Raw genomic sequence first — 25,251 nt, forward strand, 5'->3', positions numbered from 1 at the left:
TTATTTAAAATCCATAACTTCTAACTTTATTAATTAATTATTTAATTAGTTATTAATAATTACAAATGTGGAAACGTCATGAGTGGGAGACTTTTTTCAAAGTGCGCTTGCGCTTTAAATTTGTTGTTGCGCATGCGTATAACATTTTTTTAACAACTTTTTAATGCTAGACAGAAGTACATAGAATCTCACAAATCCACTTTTCGCGTAACCACATTCATCTTAGTTACTAACCTGACCATCAATGGGCGATAGTAGATACTTAATGCGATGACGGTACAATGCTATAAAAGAATGCAATATTCTTTGATAGTATATGATAGTATATGATAATATACTTTGATAGTATATAATAGTATATGACATATACTTTGATAGTATATAGTACAGTTATATTGTAATATAGAATTTTATATAATTATATTTAATTTTTAATATAAACATGTGTGTGCCTTCAGAAATGCATTTATACATATATTTTAAAATGAAGCAATTTAAGACACTCAAATAAAAAAGAATCCAGAAGGTTTGATGATAAATCCAACGATGATCACCTGTAACAGGAAGAAAACTATATTAATCATACAATCAAGTGATACAATAGCCTGACATATAAATCGTCCAATTCGCAGATGCACTTTTCAATTGAATCCTTTATTTACTTTATATCAAATCTCTAATTACCGTTGCAATAAAATTAAATTTAAACGCGTGATTTTACATTTATACAAAATAAAAAAATAAAAGAAATAGGAAAAATTAGAATACTAAGTTACTAAAAAAAATAATATCTAATAATTATTATGAAAGACTTTTAAATTGCATTATAAAGAAAAGAAAAATTAGAAATTTAATAAAATACGAACATTATGAAAAATTTAAAAGACGAAACAAGAAAAGAGAAATTACTATAATATTTACCGAACGTTATTTAAGCTTTAAAATTTAATAATACAAAAATTGTAATATTTCTGACTCTAACTAAGCACATATGCATCTTTTGGACGATATGGCACACAGATTTGATGTGCCAAGGAGATGGAATGGTCCATCATTTCCAATTACAATTACAAATTAATGACGAGCAAATAAATAATACAATAGAATATAAAATATGACTAAAGAGCTATTTTCGAAAATTTCTAACTTGCTGTTGAACCTTTGAAAATAACTCAATAGTCTATGTAGTTGCCCTCTTCGGCCACAATTAAGTGGGGGCCTCTTCGGCATTAGCCTCTTCTTTCTTCATCCCTGAAAACTGCATTGGACATTTTCAACGTGCAAGAAAGATAAGATATCTCATATCATTTTTTGCAAATTAACTTTTATTTCGTTATGATTCTAATATGGAATTATGAAAAAATTAATTTATATTTAATGTTAATTATATTCAAGCTCGTATAACTATGGATGAACTTAGAGTTCATTGCATAATATTACACGAGCACAATTAATCAAACGTCCAAGCAGATAATTTCCCTCGATGACCTAATAACACGTCGCACTTTTCATGTCAAGCAATAAAATGAAATTGAAATAAATAATGCAATAAATGTAAGGCATTTCCTTGCAATATTTTTATTTCATTCATTCCTTACATTGAATTATATATCAAATATTTCTAATTATAAGAGAAAATCGCGATTGTGCGAAGTGCTAATTTCGTAATACTTAAAATTAAGTATCAAATTCATCAAAGTATTTGCGAATTTGTTCGAATCTATCTCGTTCGAGATAGAATCGAAATAGAAATAAATCTTTCAAATCGTTGCAAATTCCTTTGAATCTCATGATACATAATAAAGATTACAGAAGAGTTACAAAATAAATTTACAAATATGATGAATGAAAAATGAATGAAAAAAAAAAAATTTTTGTAAAAATTCAGAAGAACATACATAATTTATTTATTAAATGAATCAAAAATCCATTCTATTGTTAATTATAATTATTCAATTAATAATTATTATTATCTAATCTATTTTTCTATTAGGTGTATACGTTCCTTGTTAATATTTAAAAAAATAACAAGTAAAATAAAGACAATATACACTAAAAACTTTATCACATGGCAACGTTCTGATTTAAACATTCCTTCAATTTTTATGTAATTGTTAAAACTAATATACATTTGTTTTAACGTCCCTGTGCAATGATGACTTTGGATAATAAAATTTTTATCCAGAAAAATATCACATTAAAATTATTTTATATTCAAAGTATGTTAATAAGTATATAATGTTTAAACCAGTACATATGTGTTTAAACAATCTGAAACATAAAGAGGTTGCATTAGAATATTAAAATAGTTGTTAAATAATCGATACGAATGTCTATTGTCTAAAAGATCGGAATATATGATCTATGTACCGTCCCCTTCGAAATCCACCGTTGAAATGAGACGTTGTCCTCTATGAAAGTACTTTTATTGAAAGTTGTTTATATGACTTTGCGAACGTTACGCATGTGTATAAAGGGTGTCATACATCTAATACATAATTTTTAAGATTATAACGTTATGATTTTCGTATTTTTATCTATTTTGTGTAATTATTTTAATGCTCCTGCGCACTGAGGACTTCGAGGATAAAGTTTTGCTGCAATATAAGAAAAGTACATTAGTGCATTGAAATAATTGGTAATGTATACGTAATGTACATGTATATGTAAATGAAAAAGAAAGTACATTTCTCTCAACAAATATACAACCAATATATTAAAACAATTAATAAACAATATACTAATGGAAAATGTGAATTATTTAAGTTTACTATTATGATAGAAGAAAGTGGAGGTGTTTGTTCGTTTGAATACCATAAAAAAATTGCCTGGATTCATTTTAAAATATTGTAAACTCTTCTTTTATGTATGTACTTGATACACAAAACAATAAGAAAGCCTAATCGATGCTGTGCTTTTCCAAATCTTTAAATACTTGCAAATCTGAAAATCATAAGATTATATTAGTAAAGTATCAAGCAAACTGAACGGGTCTATATATGTATATGTATGACATTTGTATAAGATGTCTCTCTCTCTCTTTTTTCCCTTTCTTATATTTTTTATATTAATCTTCTTTATATTATAAAAGAATAGACATAAACTTACCACAACTGATATCAATATAAAAAAGTAAACACAATTAGACTGACAATGAGTATAAGATTTCATGCTGTATACTACCAATGTTTGGAAACCTTTTTTATCTTCATATTCATCGAGGTAAGCGTTCTTCTTTTTTTAAGCTATGTGACATATAGAAATGTATAGAAAGAGTGAGAACGAGAGTGTAGAGGGAGAGAGAATAGAAAACAAAACATTCACCTACAGACAAATATGAATGTGTATGTATATTTGTAGGAGTTTCTCGAGGTGAAAACAGAAGAAAGACAACCGAAAACAAAACGTAAACAGCTAAGCACCGAACGTTAGACACTTTCAAGGATAAGCAGTAACGTATCTCATTCCCCTTCCGTCCTTCATCGAGTAAAGATCTAACGAACGTGACGTATTAAACTACTTATTGATTTTATTTCTAATCTCATCATTATTGAATTAATCGTTTAAAAAGTTTATTATAGCATTGGACAGCATAATAATTGATATACTTGTTAGGTTATTCTTTATTGAGTTTACTACTACAGTTATTGTCTTCTTTAGACTTCTTTAAAGATTTTTATTAACAGTTATTAATAATATTTTATATTTTATATGCAATTTTACACAAGTAATGAGATTTAGGTAACTGATATTGCTTGGGTTTGTATATTAAAATACAAAGCAAGCACTATCAAACAAATAGTTGCATACTTTGATAAATTCCATAAATATTGTTTAACTTTTACTTTTAATCATTTTAATTCTTTATGATAGAATACTTTTTAAAGTGTGCTATGCCTTCAGGAATGATTCGCAGGAAATATTGTAATATTATTTTTAGTATGTTTCAGCTTTTCAGAGTTTTATTTAATTTTATTTTATTCATCGTCATCCTAAGGGTAGGATACCCATCCTGCAGTCATCAATGAAGACTAAAAGTAAGTATATTTTTCTATCAAACACTTCTATGATAACTTTAATGGATTTTTATTATAACGGTGAAATTAATTGTTCTTTTTCTTTTTCTGTTTCAGAACATCATTGCAATCGAGCGCGTAGGCAATGAGGTACTCGTGTGTTGCATCGTTAAAATAAAATATAAAAAAGTCGGAAAGTAGAATCAGTGTTGTTCGCCGTGTGTAAAAATTTCGTTTGTCGGTAAAGAAACTCCGTAAGTTTCTTTTATTTGATTTAAATGTGTACCCATCGTCATCCTAAGGGTAGGAGACCCGTCATGCATTCATCACTGAAGGATAAACGTAAGTCAATTTTTATATAAAACATTTTCTCAATACTTATAATAATGTTTTTATATCAATGGTCTATATAATCTTGTTTTTATTTTTGTTTCAGGTTATCGTTGGAATAGTATTACAATTTATTAATTAAATTCATTTGGAAATTCGTTTAACACTAGATTTTTTCATTATTGTTTCGTTTACTATTTTTTAAAAACTTACAAAAATTGTTTGCATGAAGAAATGTGTAGAGGGGAGGAATTAATATTTACATATATTTCATTATGGTATTAAAAATCAATATATTATATATTTTAAAAAAATAATATTTAAATTTTATATATATGTAGCATATGTAACAAAGAAATTTGAAATGGAGAATCAAATTGGTTTATTGTTAGTCCATTAATCTAGTGTTAATTGAATTAACTGCATGTAATGCAGTTGTAAAGTCAGTGTTGGTGCATTGTCATCGTCATCGTCATCCTAAGGGTAGGAGACCCATCGTGCATTCATCGATGAAGATACAAAGTGAGTATATTTTTGTATTAAATAATTCTACAAACATTTTAATTGTTTTCAGTAATAGTAATGATATTAATAGAATTGTTTTTTATTTCTGTTTCAGATTGCAATCGTGCGCGAAGCAATATACGGGAGTGTTGTATCGATTGAATATAATTAAAATCACGGATTAGAAGCACGATCGTTCGCTCATTTCAATTCGTTCGTGTTACGCGATTGTATTAGAAATTTTTCATATTAAATTAACTGCTACCAAAGCAGTAATTGCATTAGAGTTTGTTCGAGTAAAGTTGTATTTTTATCTTTAAACAGTCGCACAGACTGTTCGCGTATTAGAGCCAGTGCATCAATGAAGATTTTTCTACTTGCATTGACTGTGTGCAAAGCAGTCTTTGAATTAGTTGTGTAGAATCAGTGATCGGGCGTAAAACAAATTAAAATCAAACGCGAATTAGAATCAGTGTTGTTCGCCGTATAATAAAATTTTGGTTTCGCGATAAGAAACTCATCTATAGTTTCTTATTTTTGTTTATACCGAGTTTTTAGATTCACGCGAGGTGCATCGCCATGGTGCAATTGAATTTCATCCCATTGGAATGCATTGTAAGTATCTATTTTTATTTACATTTTATTCGATTTTATTTTATATGATCTTGGATTATATTGCAGATAACTTATCGTTATGTTCTATTTTATTTTACAGATATGACGACGGACTTTCTACCTTATCAAAGATGTGGGATGAAATCTTCGATGGATCATCGATGGATCTTCGATGGATCTTCGGTGGATCTTCGGTGGATCTTCGGTGGATCTTCGGTGGATCTCCTTCAATACCAAATCGAGGAACTCTTCGATCGTCAGACTACAACACTTGCTGCAAAGTAGGAGTGTTTTGGAGCCATCGTAGAACTTCTTACACAGTGAGTCAAAAAATTTAAAGTCCCTCCGGTGCTCAATCATGTCGAGGATGAAAGGTCCTGATCGGCACGAGTTACTGGTTGTAATTATTCCAATAAATTAGTGACGAGCACATGAGTAATTCCTTTCTAGGAGTTACTCATGAAAATTGTATATTGTATTGTATATTGAATTGTATATTTTATATTAATTCAGGATAGGTTTTCTTGTCTCACCGGTTAAATTCATTTAATTAATAATGCAATTGCTTAATGCACTTTCTTTTTAATTACGTGTTTTGTTCGTGGTTAGTACTGATGAAATCGAGCATTTATTTACTCGTTTTCGTCCAGAAAAGCATGTAATAAATGTCTTACATGCATTGCTCCGTACTTAGTTTATCTAATCGCGATTAATTTTAATATATCGATACTTCGATATTATAAATAAATGAGCAAGAAGACAAACTCATTCGCGACGGATAGATTCTAGCAGTTAAGTGGTGGCTCAAAGCCTAGTTCTTTTATTAGAACAGCCAACTTAATGAAAGGAGTCGTCCGAGGTTTTGAAATATATTAAATGATATTAAAAGATGTTAAAAGTAATTATTTATTAAATAAATTGTAGAGTCCTTAGCCGCTTAGATGAATTTTTATAAAAATGTATTTATATGTTATGCATATATGTGTTTTTAATCATATTTTTTAGATCAGGATTTTCAGCTTCTAATGTACTAATCTCCCGTTTCTCCCCCCTATTCTTTCTGCGTTCTCATCTATACGTGTGCCCAGGTGCTACTCGTATAGGTAAGAAACGGTTAGTATAGGTTTAGTTTTAAGTTTTTCCCCTATTGGCGGCTGTCATTGTGCTAGTGATTGCACGATGTACTTTACACCTGTGTGTGCGTATTAGGTAGAGTGTTTTGTACATCGTTTCGCGATAATTTTTAATTAATGCATTATTTATCACTTAGAATACTACTTAGTATAGCACACCTAGAGTTAGGTGTGATATAAAAAATACACATGGTTGTATTTTTCTATTTATATTAAATTTTTCTCATTTTTTTTTCGAATCGTTTTGAATAGTAGAGTTCCCACATTTGTTTGTGGAAATTTAACAATACTTGTATTATATTAGTATGCATATATACTAGTATGTACTAGTATTTTTGCATTAGTCATTTATGCAATAATCATTAGCCTTGGCAGTCGATTACAGCATTGGTACGTACTCCCATAAGTTTAGAAAACACGCGTTTGAACTAGGGTGTCGGAGGTGCCCCGGGGCATGCTCTCTAGTTTAGGCTTTTGCACCCTGGTGGTATGCGAGAGAATCGTGGAGTGAGTGGGTGGGTACGTATGTGTATTTGCTCTTTTTAAATATGGGTAATTGGCAGGCAGGTAGCATACTTCTCTGAGTGAATGTAAAAACTTTAATTTTAAGTAGGTAGGATCCAGGAAAGGCACGAGGTTTGCTTCCACTCCGGAGTGGAAATTTCGCCTCCTGGTTTATACAGAATTGTTACAAAATTTTTTTTTTTTCATTCATTTTTCATTCATCATATTTGTAAATTTATTTTGTAACTCTTCTGTAATCTTTATTATGTATCATGAGATTCAAAGGAATTTGCAACGATTTGAAAGATTTATTTCTATTTCGATTCTATCTCGAACGAGATAGATTCGAACAAATTCGCAAATACTTTGATGAATTTGATACTTAATTTTAAGTATTACGAAATTAGCACTTCGCACAATCGCGATTTTCTCTTATAATTAGAAATATTTGATATATAATTCAATGTAAGGAATGAATGAAATAAAAATATTGCAAGGAAATGCCTTACATTTATTGCATTATTTATTTCAATTTCATTTTATTGCTTGACATGAAAAGTGCGACGTGTTATTAGGTCATCGAGGGAAATTATCTGCTTGGACGTTTGATTAATTGTGCTCGTGTAATATTATGCAATGAACTCTAAGTTCATCCATAGTTATACGAGCTTGAATATAATTAACATTAAATATAAATTAATTTTTTCATAATTCCATATTAGAATCATAACGAAATAAAAGTTAATTTGCAAAAAATGATATGAGATATCTTATCTTTCTTGCACGTTGAAAATGTCCAATGCAGTTTTCAGGGATGAAGAAAGAAGAGGCTAATGCCGAAGAGGCCCCCACTTAATTGTGGCCGAAGAGGGCAACTACATAGACTATTGAGTTATTTTCAAAGGTTCAACAGCAAGTTAGAAATTTTCGAAAATAGCTCTTTAGTCATATTTTATATTCTATTGTATTATTTATTTGCTCGTCATTAATTTGTAATTGTAATTGGAAATGATGGACCATTCCATCTCCTTGGCACATCAAATCTGTGTGCCATATCGTCCAAAAGATGCATATGTGCTTAGTTAGAGTCAGAAATATTACAATTTTTGTATTATTAAATTTTAAAGCTTAAATAACGTTCGGTAAATATTATAGTAATTTCTCTTTTCTTGTTTCGTCTTTTAAATTTTTCATAATGTTCGTATTTTATTAAATTTCTAATTTTTCTTTTCTTTATAATGCAATTTAAAAGTCTTTCATAATAATTATTAGATATTATTTTTTTTAGTAACTTAGTATTCTAATTTTTCCTATTTCTTTTATTTTTATTTATTTTGTATAAATGTAAAATCACGCGTTTAAATTTAATTTTATTGCAACGGTAATTAGAGATTTGATATAAAGTAAATAAAGGATTCAATTGAAAAGTGCATCTGCGAATTGGACGATTTATATGTCAGGCTATTGTATCACTTGATTGTATGATTAATATAGTTTTCTTCCTGTTACAGGTGATCATCGTTGGATTTATCATCAAACCTTCTGGATTCTTTTTTATTTGAGTGTCTTAAATTGCTTCATTTTAAAATATATATGTATAAATGCATTTCTGAAGGCACACACATGTTTATATATTAAAAATTAAATATAATTATATAAAATTCTATATTACAATATAACTGTACTATATATACTATCAAAGTATATATCATATACTATTATATACTATCAAAGTATATTATCATATACTATCATATACTATCAAAGAATATTGCATTCTTTTATAGCATTGTACCGTCATCGCATTAAGTATCTACTATCGCCCATTGATGGTCAGGTTAGTAACTAAGATGAATGTGGTTACGCGAAAAGTGGATTTGTGAGCTTCTATGTACTTGTGTCTAGCATTAAAAAGTTGTTAAAAAAATGTTATACGCATGCGCAACAACAAATTTAAGGCGCAAGCGCACTTTGAAAAAAGTCTCCCACTCATGACGTTTCCACATTTGTAATTATTAATAACTAATTAAATAATTAATTAATAAAGTTAAAAGTTATGGATTTTAAATAAACATTTTGTTAGCAATTTAGCGCACTTATTCATTTTTTTCTGCTGTGGCCAACTACGTTGCTTTACTAAGAAATAAAAAAAAAATTTTCACATTTTCAATTATCAAAAACTAATTAAATAATTAATTAAAAAAGTTAGCAATTATGGATTTCGAATTAACAAATAGCTAGCAATTAAATGCATATATTCATTTTTTTCAATTCTTGAAGTTCTATGCCACTTTTTTTTGCTGTTTTATACGCTGCACAGTAGTTCTTAAATTTTTGAAGTTTAAGTTTTGCACCGTTAAGTTGGATATAGTGATATTTGAAGCATTTTAAGATAGAGACGGATAAGGTGTTGTTTTAAAGAATTGAGTTTTGAATTCAGTAAAAAGTGATTTTTATTTAATTAACACGTAGAGTTTTACGAGAAGAAGAAAAAACATTTTATTTTAATATCTGATCGCTTCAAACATTGATAACTTAATGGATTTTTATTTTTGAAAACGGACAATTCTCCAATTAATTTAAATCAATAATAATTAGCAATTCAGAGGTATCGAGGTAATTCTAATGAAAGTTTATACATTAGCAAGCGATCATTTAGAGAATGCAATTTTTTCGATGTATATTTCTCCTACATACAAATTTAAAATATGAAGAATTTTTGAGTTTATACTTTCTTTTTAAAGTTTTGAATTTCTATGTCGAAAAATAAAAGTGAGTTTAATTGAAAAAAATTGTTTCTATGTTAGGCTAGAAATTTTTCAAACCCACCCACGTATATTGAAACCACCATTTTATTTTTCGTAAATTTTGATCTTTGATTCGTGCCATTTCAAGTGATAAATTTGAAATAACATTAAATTTGATTTAAACGTATATATAGTTATAAACACAAGTTTTAATGATAACATTGTAAGACTTCGTACGTAAACAATAATGATCAAATAGGCTCTCATTGTTAGTTTATCACAAGTTTTCGACGCGTCAACATCGTTTCTTCTTTCCGAGATTACTTATAATTTTAATTAGTATTTTCGGTTGGTACGATTAAAATAAGTTATAATCAGTGAATTTCAAAGCGTGTATATACGAGTGATACTATCTCGAAATATTCTATAATAATATTTCAAATAGTGTAACATTGTTGGTAAACGGTGGAATCAAATATCTGAGTAGCTATAGTTTTTTTCTTTACACGGATAAAAAATATCAATTTTAGTTATTGTTTAACGAACTGTAAAAAGAATTGCCAGAATTACCGGTCAGATTTGTTCTTGCATATAATATTTCTAATTTTCCGTATTTAAATTAATGCAATTGAAGATGTTCCTTTCGTTTCAATATTCAGTCTCGTAATATATTGTTAAAGTTAACAGTATAATATACATTATACTGTTACAGGTTTACATAGAAACGTGAATGTTAAGAACATCATAAAATTCTTTCTCGATAAGGTCCAGTATAGGCAGGGTGTTCGAGAAATGGGAATAACATTCGTAAGATATTCACGTTTAAGTTTTTATTGTTTTTTTGTTTCTTATTTTTTCTTGTTGTTTTGCTTTTTACTTAAAATATCACTAAACGCATATTTATTCAATTTTTAATAGCGTAGTACCTTCATCCCTTTGACCTTACGTGCAAAAATAGAACGTTTACTCTATTTTCGGATAAACATTATTAATTAGGAATGTACGTGTGAAACTTATCTAAATTAAATTGAAATTATCCTTAAAACGATGTGTAGAATAAACGAATTCTTAATAAGTGTTTTTCTTTCTTTTGCGTAAGGACGAGACGTTGATACATATTTCTTGCTTTTCCTTCTTCTATCTTCCACCGAATCCCACGATGAAGAAGAAAAGAAATGTAAGTACGAACTATTACACGATGGTAAAATATACTTTTATCGATATATTTATTTACAATTTCGTACTTATATTTAAGTATGCATGTGTGTAATGATCTATCATATATGTACGCGAGCTTTGCGAGCCGTATACAAAGTAAGAAAAATTAAAATCATATTCTTAACGCAAAATAGTAATAAGGCGAGGAATACTTTGAATTAATATTTTTTTTTTCTTTTCTATCTTGAAGTAAAGATTATCGGCATGCGATTTACACGATACAGTCTTAGCACTTGGTGCAAAATACATGCTTAGCTATTAACTTTTGTATATTGAACTCTTCTTTGTATATATATTGAAAACCTAACTAACGAGTGAATCATTTTTCATTCTACAATTTTTTAGCTTTGAAAAACAATTTTTACTTCCTACCTTTCTTTCTTGTTGTTTCAAATATTCTTATAACAAATAAAACATATATTATAAGATTATGCGCCGATACGTTGTTTGTGTGCGATTGCACACTATGTTTTCTACCATGCACCGTTGTAAATAGTTTTCTTTGCATAATAACGTACATTAAATTACACATTGTATTTTTGTAAAAAGTAATTTTTAAAGCTGTATAATATAATAATATAGTAATGTTAATATATTAATAATAATAATAATAATAATATATATGTATATATATATGTGTATATCTTTGTCATTCTTATATTCTACAATTGCAAATATTTACAAAAATTGTAATAAGGTCTATAACAATATTAATCGTTGCAATAATCCGATTAACTTTAAACCATCCATACAATATTCGACGAATAAAAGCTCTCTATACATTATCTAAAGAGGTTATTATTAGCAGATATAGTTCGTTTTAAGACGAACTTTAAATATTCGATGATTCGACGGAAAAGGCTAATTGATTCTTTTTGATGAATGCTTATTATGTAATGTATTATAGATATAAAAGAGTACTTTACTTATAACATAATCTATATGGTCATTCTTAAGTATATGCAAACATGAAAGATATTTATTGGTGTTCAATTCATTTGTGTTTGCAATTTGTATGATTGATTGCCAATTATCAATGTGATAAATGTAATAAAACGAGTAGGGCTATTATTAAGCATTGATTATCATTCCGTTCGACTCTTTAACTAAACAAAAATTTGCTGCTCGAATCGTCGACTTATAATGTAACGATAGAATCTTTTATTCTTGAGAATAAGAATTCACAACTCTTCCTAATGATATTTATTCTAAATATAATTGTCTAATAAGACTTATTTTATCATTGACGATGAAATTTAAGTTTTATCAACAAATGGGCAATACCAAAGTCTCCATTGACATGGTAAGAATTGATAATGTGATATTATCTTTCTCAAAAAAATCACAATATTGTTTTAACAGTCCTACCCCGATGGTTAACATACTCTTATTCATTTTCTAAATGAATATTAAAACTATCATAGATCGGATGATGCTATAATATTATTCTACTATCGATCTTTTTTGTATTATAAACATTTACTTAAAAGTAAACAAAAAATTTTATTTAGAGGAATTAATTTATCGATTGGCTATTATCTCAATTTGTTACTAAACGTTAAATTTTACTGTTAAAGATATCGATGTATGTTTCGTGCCAATAAATTCACGTTTAGAAATCGTCACGATGAGAAACTCGAAAGTCACGGCGAAACTGGTGAGAAACGCGTTCTTTTATGATCGTTTGATTTCACAACGGTAATTCTTTAGTAGTAGTAGTAGTTGTTGTTGTTGTTTTTAGAAATGAAGGAAAAGAAAGAAAGATGGTAATCTCATTGTTCATGAGGCACTTTCACGAGGACGGTTCTGGTGCCTTCCAAATCCGAAATATTAATTTTGAGTTCATTGGTCAAAGCTTCAAGCTTGTCGACCACTTTTGGTTCCGTTTTCCCACCTGGATTCGGTGGTGGCCAAACGTCATCTAACGGTGGTTCGATATATTTTCGATTACTCGGTTTCATAAACGGCATTTCGTGGTTACCCAACAGACCACCTAATATCCCACCAATTTGATCCGATGAAGCTGCGAACTTCTGATTGTTCGCTTCGTTCTCAATGCGAGGACGTTTGTAAGGTGGCATGTGGACCACGGGACTGTAATCGTGATCCAAAAGACCTTCGACCTCCTGCAACAATTCCTCGTTATATTGTTGCAGCTCTTCATCCTTTATTTGTTTCGTATAAAGGAGTGCCCTCGAACGACCTAAAAATGAATATTCTATTAGAAAGAAATTTTTATTGCACATTTTTCGAGATTACTTTTGTCAATCGATTTGTATTTTATGCTTTCTAGGAACAAGTAAAGTAGGAGAAGGTTTACGTAACAGCGAAGCCCTATAATGCTTGCTTAGGTCACAGAAGTAAGTCAAGGGAACCGGGGAATAAGAGAGAAAATATTGGAATTTTTAAGAACAATCGAAATAATAAGTAAAAATGCATTTTTTTCTTCTTTTTTGTTCGTTATCATAAACAAACATCTTTACAATTGATAACGTTAGTGATTTTTTTATAAGTAAACGAATAAACACCTTACAATGCATTTCATAACCATCCGATTGAAGAATGATTGTAAAGTCAATAACGTATGTGGTGTGTAGTTCCAAAAAAGTTCTTGCTTTGAAATTCCAAGAAGTGTTCATTAACATTATAGCGATGACGCATGACCGAAATATATTTACAGGAAATACGAGTGATCAAAAAATTCAATCGACCGTTTAATCAAATATTATTTAATATTTCATTACTTTTTAATATTTTATTAGATTAATATTAATCAAGGCTGATTTATTATACTACTACGATTTAAATCGTATCATTTCTGAATTATCGATATTCGAGATCTCTCGCCGAAAAGAGTTTCGATTCAACGATCGAACGGTGCTTTCTTGTCGTCATTTAGAAAGTTGTAGATCAACTCGTCGGATATCTCGTAGTGTGCTCCGGTTTCACCGCTCTCTTCTTAAATTCAATGTATCTTTCTCCATCTATACTTTTCCTTTTTCTTTTTTTATTATTTGCTCTTTTCTTTAACCTTTACGCTATTTTTCTCTCATCGACCTCTTTCTCCTCATTCACTTTATTTTATATCAATTTTGAAATATTATTATTCCTTGATTATCGAGAATTACCATGAACTCCTGATAATCCAACGGTAAAATTTATTACGTATATTTTTCAAAATGATATCTCAAAACGTGTTGTATAAATAAACGAAGTAACGCGTAGACCGATATCGTTTGATTCTATTTATTACACTTGTGACAACGTTTCGACAGTAGCAATGAGAAGGTAGTTTAATTAATTTTATCTAATCTTACGTATATAGCGATAGTATATTATTATTATTTAAAAAGAAATGTATTTTCGTTTGAAAGTTTCTAGATATGAAGAAAAGTGTGTAAAAGAAGAAAAGAACGGTATTCAAGATACTAATATAAAAATTATCCTTTATACAGTTGCCCTATAAATTTTTATACGCATTTAAATTTCTGAGTTAGCAAGTTTTACGCTATCGTCTTGCAAACAAAAATATGTCGTAAGCAACGTCGATTTATCGAGAAATGGTTATTTACGTATGATGTTATGAAGGAAATTATAAGAATCGATTCTTATGAAAATGACTAGTAAATTCTTTTTAAATGACAAATAAGAATGAAATGAATAGATAGTTAAAATTTAAGATTATAGATTAAAATAAATTTAATTGTACTAAAATGGTAAAAAATATTATTAATATTACAATTACAATGTTGATAAGGTATAGTTAATAGCCGGAAAGTTGAATTTTAATTTATCGTTAATAATTCATATATTTAATGAATTTTGTGTCAAATAAAATAACGCTGAATATTAACTTTAGTTACATTTATTTTCAAAGATAGGCATGTGAACTATTATAGTGTTTAAACAGTCATCAGAAAACATGCAGTATGATGCATACATATATACATAGATATATACACATACAGTATAGAGTCAAAGTACACATTTACGTTTCGTTGGATCATCAGAGGTTACCTAATCATTCTTCAAGATATGGAGTATATATCGATATTCATATTATGTACTTGAATATATTGTAACTTCATTTTGACAATATTTTTTTTCAAATATAATCTATAGAGTTATGCTCGCGTTAGTAATTTTTCATCTATTGCATTAAAAAAATACTCATTGATAAGACAAAAATTAATGTATAAGACAATGAGTTCTATTCAAAATATTTATATTTCATATTAATCGTAAATTGTGTGGTTAATTGAGTATTAAAATGATCAGATTTTAATCTAAAACGAAATTTCTATAGTTGCTATATTTGTAAACATAATTTTGAATGAAATTGAAATACATATTAATCGATTAATTGTATTGATCCGATACTAAAATACAAAGTGATTATTATAATCATTTCTAAGAATAGATAAGACAATAGCCGAAACAAATAATTGAGTTCAACGATAGTTCGAACGTGAATAAAAACAAAAAACATTAGGGCAATAGTACCTTTCACAATTTTATGGGAGTTCAACGTACCAAGTAGTACCCGTTACGACATTGTTAAATAGTTGGTAACCTGTGCGTTTACGTGTATGAGTTTGTACGTGTGTAACAGTAAAATAACGGTTTGCAAAGGTTTGATATACCTTAAGATCGTTGTTCAAGGATTGGACGAAAGAATCAGTGTAGAACGTGCTCGAACTTCTCCGGAGCATGACCGCATTTAAGAACAAGAATAACTACCCACGTATGGCTACATCGACAATAGAACGAGAATTTAATGTATGGCAATAAATTTATCAACAATTTAAAGCGAAGTTACACATTTACTGTAATATAGGTATTTATTTGTAAAACCAATTATTCAACGAAGTAAGATTATAATAGATGAGTTAGCATATAACTGTAATTTGAATAATATTGTTTATATATTTTTCTTTATATCTGGTCAATTTCAAAGAGATTTATCCTATGTAATTTATGCAATAATTTGAAGTTGAAATATTAAAGTAGTATCGCGAAAAGTATTATATATAGAAAAATTATTTGTTTAAAAATTTATTGATCCACTAACAATAAGTAAAAAAGAATATGATTCATGCTTAAGAACGAAGTACAAGAAAGAAAGTTCGGATGATAAGAATCATGTATATTATAGGAAATTGCTGGAATTAGTAAAAGCATAAAAAAATATAATGACTCACCTGCAAGAGGTGGCATTTTTTCAGGTTGTTCTTGCTCCTTAGCTATGTCATTATTGGAATTGGAGTGTGGTCGAAGATTCGGCACAGCTACGAGAGCCAGCGAAAGTAGTAAAACCATCAAACAAGTCGCTGGTTGAGCACTCTTGTTGCTTTTCTGTATTAATGTATGGAGTCTTTTAAGTTGACCTGCTAGACTCTGATTTTGAGACTGTAGTGCCTTGATACGTTTGAGCAAGGTCATATTTTCTTCCGTGCACTGTTTCACACGATCCTCCAATCCATCCACGTATTCCTTTTTTCTTTTGCGTGAATCCTGAGCAGATATCTTGTTGCGAATTTTACGCCTGATCCTCTTTAATTCGCGTTCCTCGTGTTTCGTGAGTGGATAATGAGTCGGTAACGTTATTCCTTCCTTTTGTAAAAGACGTTTTTCTTCGGAATTTAACTTTAATCTTGGATAAGGTGAGTCTGTTTCAGAAATTTCGTCACTTGAATTACAGCCCTTTTCGCTGCTGGAATCTTCTTGCTTGATAGTCATCTGAAGAATTGATTTTCAAGTGTTTTAAAAAGTGAAAACATATAACTAATCAGATTCAATATAAATGACAAATTAATTTTTTAATACCTGAACAGGTTTATTAATGATATTCGCTTGATTAATCTTAAAACCTTTCAGATTTCTTGCTTGTGATGCGTTTATAATTTTTATTGTTCGTACTTCCTTCATGTCCTTTAAGCTAACGGGTAATAAAATTGACCTAGGGTTACCCGAACCCATTGGTGTCACGCGAATTAGTTGCCTTATGTTTCTTTTTCCGACACACGTGAGATTGCGAACTTTAACGGTTTTCTCTTGAGACGCCACACGTTCCTGCTGTTTAATTAGCGTTTCTGAAAAATATCAATTTTTATCTCTTCTTTTTATTTCTTATCTCTTGCAATTTAACGATTGTATTCTTATTTCTTCATCAATTTTTTTGTTGTAACACCTTTAAAAATATTTTTCTTTCGGTAAAATAAAAAAACAAGAGAACAATATTCAACATAATTAATTTCTATGTGTCAATGTGTGAGTTTTTTTTCATCATACTGTCTATTAACGTATAAAAAATCTGAGACGAGCTGAAAAAAAAATTCAATAAAATAAAGACGGAATATAACTTCCCCGATTTGCGTCACGAATAATTATAATGATATTCATAATGGTATATATATAGCGAATAAATCATTTTACAATTGATTTTATAGCCAAAAGAAGTTTGTTTGTTAACAGAGTCCATGATTCATTATAAAAACTTGTAAAGTTAACAGTTCATCTAATAAGACCAAATAATAAAAAAGACGTAACGTTCGAACAATATTATATAGATTTTCGTATACTTTCGAAGATTGAATTATTTTTCTCTGGAAGTAGTAAAACAGTTTTACGTAGGAATGAAAAAAAATGAATAAAAGAATGTTCCTATTTTGATGTACTAGATTTCAACTATTTTAGAGCGATAAGATATTTCAACGATTCTTAACTTTAATCAAAAATATAAATTTTACAATTTTCTTAAAGATTGCCTAATATAATTTATTACTCTCTTTCTCTCTTTTTTTATTTCTTTCAATAGTATAGCAATTGAAGTCTAATCAAAACATATGATCGTGTAACAAATAACGAATATCTTTACCTATATTAACTGTTGGTTGTTGATCCGTCGTTATGACAGTAGTAGAATCAGGAGCAGTATTATTAGGATTTACAACAGCAACAAGGGTTGGTTCGAAATCTACTTCTTCGTTGACATCCGTGACTGGTGAACCGATATTCGAGCTAACAACTGATCTTATAGGACTGTCGATACTACCCATTGACTGATTTGGACTTCCTAGTGAATCGAAATCCATAAAATTTTGGGGACTGCACGAGTCTGAATTGGAGATTTCAATTTGGTCTTCTTCGATCGGTAAAACAGGACTTAATTGTTGCTCGCAAGAAAGGCTCAAAGCACTGGAAAGTCCACTGTCCGACGAGGAAGATGGAGTTACATCTAAATTGTTTTCGATTAGGTTGAACTGACTGTCTTCTAATTTGAAAATCGATTCCAAAAACTCGTCTGGATTCGTTGGCCATTCTTCCGCCTAAAAAATAAGCGTTGACATATTAAACAAATACATATGATAAATATAATTGCAATAAATATACTTCTAGCGTGAGAATCATTTTAAAAAATATTCATCATGGTTGATATTAAACGTTCAATTTTACATTTACATTCTTCCCGGTGAAAGAACGAACGGGGGATTTATTCGCGAAAAAATTGTACGACCTACTTTGATGCCAAGCGCTTTAGTATATGCATATATGGTCGGCCATTCATCATTAAAGCTACGTCGAGCATCGGTAGAATTATCTTTCGAATGTTACTCGTGCCATTTAACGTATGCGTGTACATACGATCGATGTTTTGTTAAAAGCTTTAAAATACTTTGAAAATTTAACTCGCTTTGTAATACGTTATTATAATTAAATTTTATTCACATTAGGAATTAATTTTCTTTTCCTTTAGAACGTTTTTATTTTCTTTTTTCTTCTTTTCTCACATTGTTTAGTCATTTTCTAAATAAAATACACGTTGTTCGTAAACGAAAAAAAAATCTAAAAATAAGTCCAAATTATAGAGTGTGGTTTCGATTTTGAAACTAGCATAAACTATATACTTTTACTTTGAAATTTTAGTTACATATAGAGCAAACATTTCTACGCGTCAATAACGAAACGGGAGATGTAAGTTGTCTTGCAAGTTCAAAGTCTTTTAAAAATTCATCATTTCGTAATCTCATAATCCTTTCATCAATTCAAAAAGTATTTCGCTAAAAATTGATAAAATAATAAATGCAAATATTTTTTTTGCAGGAAGATTTATTCTATTTTTTGTAAGAAGTTCGGTTAGACGTGATGTCACGTTCTTGTGGTTAATAATAAGCTTATCATCTTTAAAAGAAAAAAGTATAAATTCTCTTGCAGCGACTTTTTGTTTTCTAATAATATATATGTTCATATTAATAAGTTACAGGTCTTTTGTTTTCACATAATACGTCGTTTTATTTTTATCACCGGTTGGCATAACTTCAATTCGAGGAAGCATGTTTCTCGCCATTGGCAAGAAACTCGTCCCGGATTGGAGTAAATTGTACATCTCTCTCTCTCTCTTCTTATATCTTTTTCTACTATTTTTTACTTACGTCATTATTAATTCATTTTAATTGAAATCTTGACGAGACTTCTTTTTTCATGGAGATAAACGCATTTCGTTTTGCGTATGTGTATTCTTATAAAAAAAATATCAATACTGTGAATCCTATCGTAATTAGAAAACTAGTTATGCAAAGTAATTCTAATCAGTTATTTGATAACTTTATTATAAACGTAGTAATATAAATAATGATTTATACGCGATTTAGAACTAATTTTAAGTACATTAGGATCTAATCTTTAAGTCTAAGTAGTGTATCGAATGAACTTCAACTGAAGTGATTAAAGTGCGTTAATCCTTAATTGGATTCTTTCGGTGAGGTCATAAGAGAATATTTATACCAGCACAAAAAGTCCCGTAACTTAACGGTATTCAACATTCGAAGGTCATTTGCCGTAGCGCAGAGTTTGAAGTCATTTTCAAACCGAAAAAAGTGACTTTTGTTTTATTCCTTATATAAAACAATAAATATAATTAGAAAGCGATATTAGACGATGCAACGTAGCATAGACAGGTTGTTCATCTTTCTAAACATTGAATTAAATTAGAATGCATATTTTTGTAAAAAAAAAGATAATAGGAGAAAGTATTCATTTATTCCACAATTAATAACATTGTATTTTTAAGAGCAATGCGTATCTAATGAAAGAATAGATAAAGATTTTTTTTAAAGATTTGAAGATAAATTAAATATGTCGACGTATTGGATACCGGCACGTGTACGAGGCCATTCCATATGGCCGCGTAAAATTCATAACAGTTACATAATTCGGACGATATTTCTTCTAGAAAATATCATTGAAATGTTGCTATCTTCTTAATTATCTTTCATTATGTTTTTTTTCGTTCCATCCAACGTATAAAACGATAAAATTTAAATAAAATGAATTATACATTTAAAAGAGAGATCGTTGTTGTTAAGTATGGATTTAAGCAAAACAAAAAAAAAAGATAAAAATATCAGAGAAATTAAATAAAATTCTATTGTAGATGAATATATTTTAGAGTAGATTTTACAAACGAAATTGTTGTTCATTCTGTATTAAAATCGTCGGTATGTCTATATTAAACTATAATCACTTGGATCATGACTAGGTTCCGTTCAATCCCGTGAGCAAGTGAATGATCCGCGAAGAATGTTAGCGTGCACGTGGGTGCACATGCACCATATGTTAACGTGATTCGACAGGGGAAGAACAAATAACGAGGAATTTCCCGCTAGGTTTGGACTTACGATAAACTTTGAAATGATTTTCTTCGTTCGGTATACTAGGATTTTTTTATTTTTGGATAGGTCACAGTTTTTCGTGATAACATATGTTTACATGTACAATTTCAAAAATTCATTTTACGATTTCGATTAAGTCCGTATAAGCATGTTAATAAGAAAAATAATATATTCAAATAAAAAGTGGCACGAGCTACGGTGAAAAAATATAAGCTGTTAAATGATCTCCTCTGATGAAATAATTAAAAACCTGACTATAAGAATCTTATCTTATTTCTCCCATAGAAGATAACAAGAATAAATATATTTAAAATTGTTTCCAAGAGCTCGCATCTCCGGTTCCGTAGAAATTTTTAATTAAATTATTATACTTAATTATATGTCATCGATACCGGTACCAAGCAAACTTTTCTATCCAGTATGCCAATCGATCAAAGGTAAGAATAAGATTTTGGAGCATAAAAAGAAATGTCATATAACAAATACTTATCTCGTTTTATAGATAAATAAATCAGTTCAATGTTTTAGATTGTCTTGTCACTTGAGATAAGAAGTTAACGGATTATCTATATATTCCATCAGATAGGAAAAAAAATTAGGGTCACGAAAACTGGTTTCTTCTTCGAAGGGAATTGATGGGAACGATCGGTAAAATTTAACGAGGGAAATACGAGTATGCTTTCCGTAGTAGCTTCGTAGCTTCAGACATTTTTATTTACGACGAAGTTATTCGTGTCATCATCGATAAAGCCGGCTATATGAGCGTACGTCTAAAACTTACCGTGATGGCGTCGTCGTTGTAATTTGGATCGACGAAAGGTTCACCCTTAACTTCTTTAAAGAAGTTTGGATCTTCGGGAGAAAAAAACAAATCCATAAAGTTCATATCCGAGACTGAGGGTGACGACATAACTGCACTTTTTTTTTTTCAATATAATCGAAATATATCTGTCTTCCTTTTTCCTTGTTTTCCAGAAGATTATTTTTCACGCACGACACGCGTGCGAACACACAAACACACACGCATACGCGCAATATGCGCTTTAATGCGAAAGAGGGAAAAAAAAAAAGGAAAAAATTCTTTTAGTTAAATTTATTCCATGAAAGAAAGACTAAATAATATCCGGCCGGTTGATTCTTCGATGGAGGAAAGATCCGGCGTGTTTTTCAAGCTGCGTCACGAAGCTCGTGTATAATACGAACGAACACTATCACGTACGAAAGTAGACTACTGAGCTCCGGTAAAAGTGTAGTTGAGGGGACGGATACTCCTTGCTTGTTCAGAATTGGATTTTACAGTGTGTGCGAATTTAAAGTAGAGGGAGTTGGAAAGAGATATCTTTATATGCCCCTCGTCGTCGCGTTGTGAGAAAGAGAGAGAGAAAGCGATAGAGACAAAGAGGTAGGGAGTACTTTCGAATAGTTCTATCCTTCTTTTTCTTTCTATGCTGCTGTCTGTTATTTTCTCTCTCTTTCTCTCCTTCGTTTTTCTGATTCAATCTCTTCTGTATTTTCTCATACAGTCCCAAAACACTTTGTTCTCTTTAATCATTTCAATGCTCTTTTTTCTTTATTTACGCGATATAATTTCAATTATTTTTATTTCAATATAGTTAATTTCGTTTCTCTCTCTATGAAAATCATAATTTTTAAGCACACATTTTTCTCTTTTTATGTTTTCAATTTTTACGACTGAATCGAGGAAACAAGATGAACGCAAAACGAAGGCGTCGGCCGGACTGCCAACGTGGCACTAAACCAGTCATATAGATGACGTCGTGGCTATGAGCAAGCGTGTGATTGGTCCTCTCGAATATTGCGATAGATCGATTTTGTGTGTTAGGAACTCTCACGCAAAGACAGATATTTTAGGAGGCCATTCCTTGGATTCTAGATATGTTAATGTTTTATTAAAATATATATTTTTTATAGTTCCTTTTTTATTTTTTCTTAAACATTTGGCTCCTTAGTTATTATCATGATATATGTGACAATTAAAGTAAACAATAAGATTATTTAGATGTTTGTTATTTTTTAACAAGGCGATTTAAATATATGATACATTCCTACTTGAAAAAGATGCGCATTACATTTTACTGCGATTACTATTTAAAGCGACAGATTACATCAGGCAGCATTTGTAGATAAGGTAGGAAACGATGTAATGTTGTATAACACTTATTTGAAGAAACTTTTGACATTATATTTTGCTTTTGTTAATCAATTTATTATTAATTAAAATAGATTCTTTTTATTTAAAAAGTCTAACAAATTTTACCTACATCAGATACGAAATTACCAATAGATAATAAGAATATTTTCTTGGAAATTTAACGTAGCGCATTCTAGCGGACGCGTCAGTAAGTCTAAGATATTTCTTATGATATTTTAATTAACATTTGATTTCTTCGAACATTATACACGCTTTATTTAATTATTAAAATATTTAATATTATTTAAGATTTATATATATACATTTACAAATATAGTAGAGAAAAAATTAAGGAAATAATATTAAAAGATAAATAAATTAATTCTACACACGCATATACATATATGCCTATCTCACCGCACATATATAACTATATTATCATGAAATTTATATACCTGCGAGTTAATCTGATAGAAAAGAAAAAAGAAAAAGAAATTAGAAAAATGTACTTTTTAGAAAAACATCTGCCCAAGTTTTCTTCACTCTTATCTTTTTCTACTATTCTTGAGTAATAAATTCCGACATCATAAAAGTTCTGCGAGGCGAGAGAAAGAGAAGCGTCTTCCGGGTCTTAATCTAGAACCCCTTTAATCGTCTCGACCCCTTTTTCATCCTTCCACAACGGTCGACCTTCACCGTTGCGTTGATAACCCGTTGGAATAATTCATTTTCGGCGGAAACTCCGAGTCTCCGCTTGCACGCTTCGCACGATTGCCTCCAGTGGCCGTGGCCATCCACTTCCGGTTGCACCGGACAACGCGCGAACCATAAATCGTAGAAACTCGGATATATATGTGTTCGTGCTAATCAAGTCTCTGATGTATCGTATATCGTATTCTCTCTCTCTCTCTCTCTCTCTCTCATTCCCTCTTATTCACTAGTTTCAAGCTTCGTTGTCCAATAACGATACTTCGCAATCACCAAGCAATGCTGTGTGACATAAAACTCGAGAAAAAGTGAAATAACAGTTTGTATTCATAAACCTATACATATACATATATATATTCTCATATTCATATATATGTAAATATATATTTATAACATTGGATCTGAAAAATATTGAGATACTTTATGAAATTGTATAACTTTTTTCCAGTACTCGTGAAAATAATTTTGATTTTCAAATAGAATATAGATAAATTAATATGCTGTAAAAAATATATATAATTAATAAAAGACAAATTTGTTTCTACTTATTATTGTAACAGCGATGAATAGTACTATCTAGATAAAAGTGTTTTAATAACAAAACATTTATATATTTATTAGAATATTATTTTTATATTTAGAATTCAAGCATTAAAACAACCATAATTTTTTAGGCTTTTAATTTATTCGGAAAGTATACATTGCACAGGCTTAAGAGAAAATAATTTCTACAATAAAACATTATAACACGTTTATTAATGTTAATATTATATTTTATTTACTATGTATATTCAAGTGACAGAATCTGTTTTTTCGATATTTCGAGGATATTTCTGTAATACGCATGTGAAATGAGATTCATTTAAATTGATTTTTTTGTTGTTCCCGAATTACTGTTCGTACAAAGGATCAAATCATCTCTCTAAAGGATTTCCGGAATGGAAAGAAAACAGTATATAATCCCTTACGTGTGTGTAAACCTCAAACAGTTTTATTAACGTTCATTTCCGAGATATTCACGTTTGGTATGTTTAATTACCTTTCATTCATATATTTATTTGACAGTATATGAATTTTTGTAATAGTTGTATTTAATCAAATTGGTCTATAGATGAAAGCATACGTTCGGTTACAAAAAGTATTATTTGATCAGTAAATGAATCGTTTAATCTTCTTACTAGTCTTTGAAATATGCAAACCTCCATCTTCTTTCAAAGGAATTCCGCGCGTTTAATTTATGATGATTTCTGTAACGTTTAAGTGATTAAATGTAACGTTCAGGATCTTTAATGGGATTTTAATTAATAGAAGATTATATCCCTGGGCATATTTCCGATCGTCAGTCAGGCATCGATAGGTATTTAATTAGCCGTCAAGTGGTAGCCGGAATTGTTCGGCATAACGAAGGATCGTACGAAATAATTCCTTAAGAAAAGATTTTCTCATTCTCAAATTGTAACTTTTGAAGATTTGAGTGGGTTTTATGATATAGGGATAGCATACGAGAAAGAATTTTTGTTCGATAAAATTGTTGAAGTAATTGACGATATAAAAAGTTCGTTCTCAATGTTCGTAACAAATTCCGACATTTGGTCTAACTTGTCAGACTTTGAAACGATAACCGCGGAAATAAATGGAAGCAGATTATATATG

General features: G+C 29.6%; 1 protein-coding gene across 1 annotated transcript; it reads right to left on the reverse strand.

The window, feature by feature from the left end:
* Window positions 1–11,448: 11,448 nt before the first annotated feature.
* LOC122524643 lies at window positions 11,449–22,542 on the reverse strand. Its single transcript, XM_043647009.1, has 5 exons — window positions 21,520–22,542; window positions 17,945–18,395; window positions 16,894–17,159; window positions 16,269–16,806; window positions 11,449–13,270 (listed from the first exon to the last, which is right to left on the reverse strand). The coding sequence occupies exons 1-5, from the start codon at window positions 21,646–21,648 to the stop codon at window positions 12,840–12,842; spliced, it is 1,815 nt and encodes a 604-aa protein (XP_043502944.1). The 5' UTR covers window positions 21,649–22,542; the 3' UTR covers window positions 11,449–12,839.
* Between the last annotated feature and the right edge of the window lie 2,709 nt (window positions 22,543–25,251).

The sequence above is a fragment of the Polistes fuscatus genome, unplaced genomic scaffold (genome assembly GCF_010416935.1).
Source record: "Polistes fuscatus isolate 324 unplaced genomic scaffold, CU_Pfus_HIC Scaffold8, whole genome shotgun sequence".
Lineage (NCBI taxonomy): Eukaryota > Metazoa > Arthropoda > Insecta > Hymenoptera > Vespidae > Polistes > Polistes fuscatus.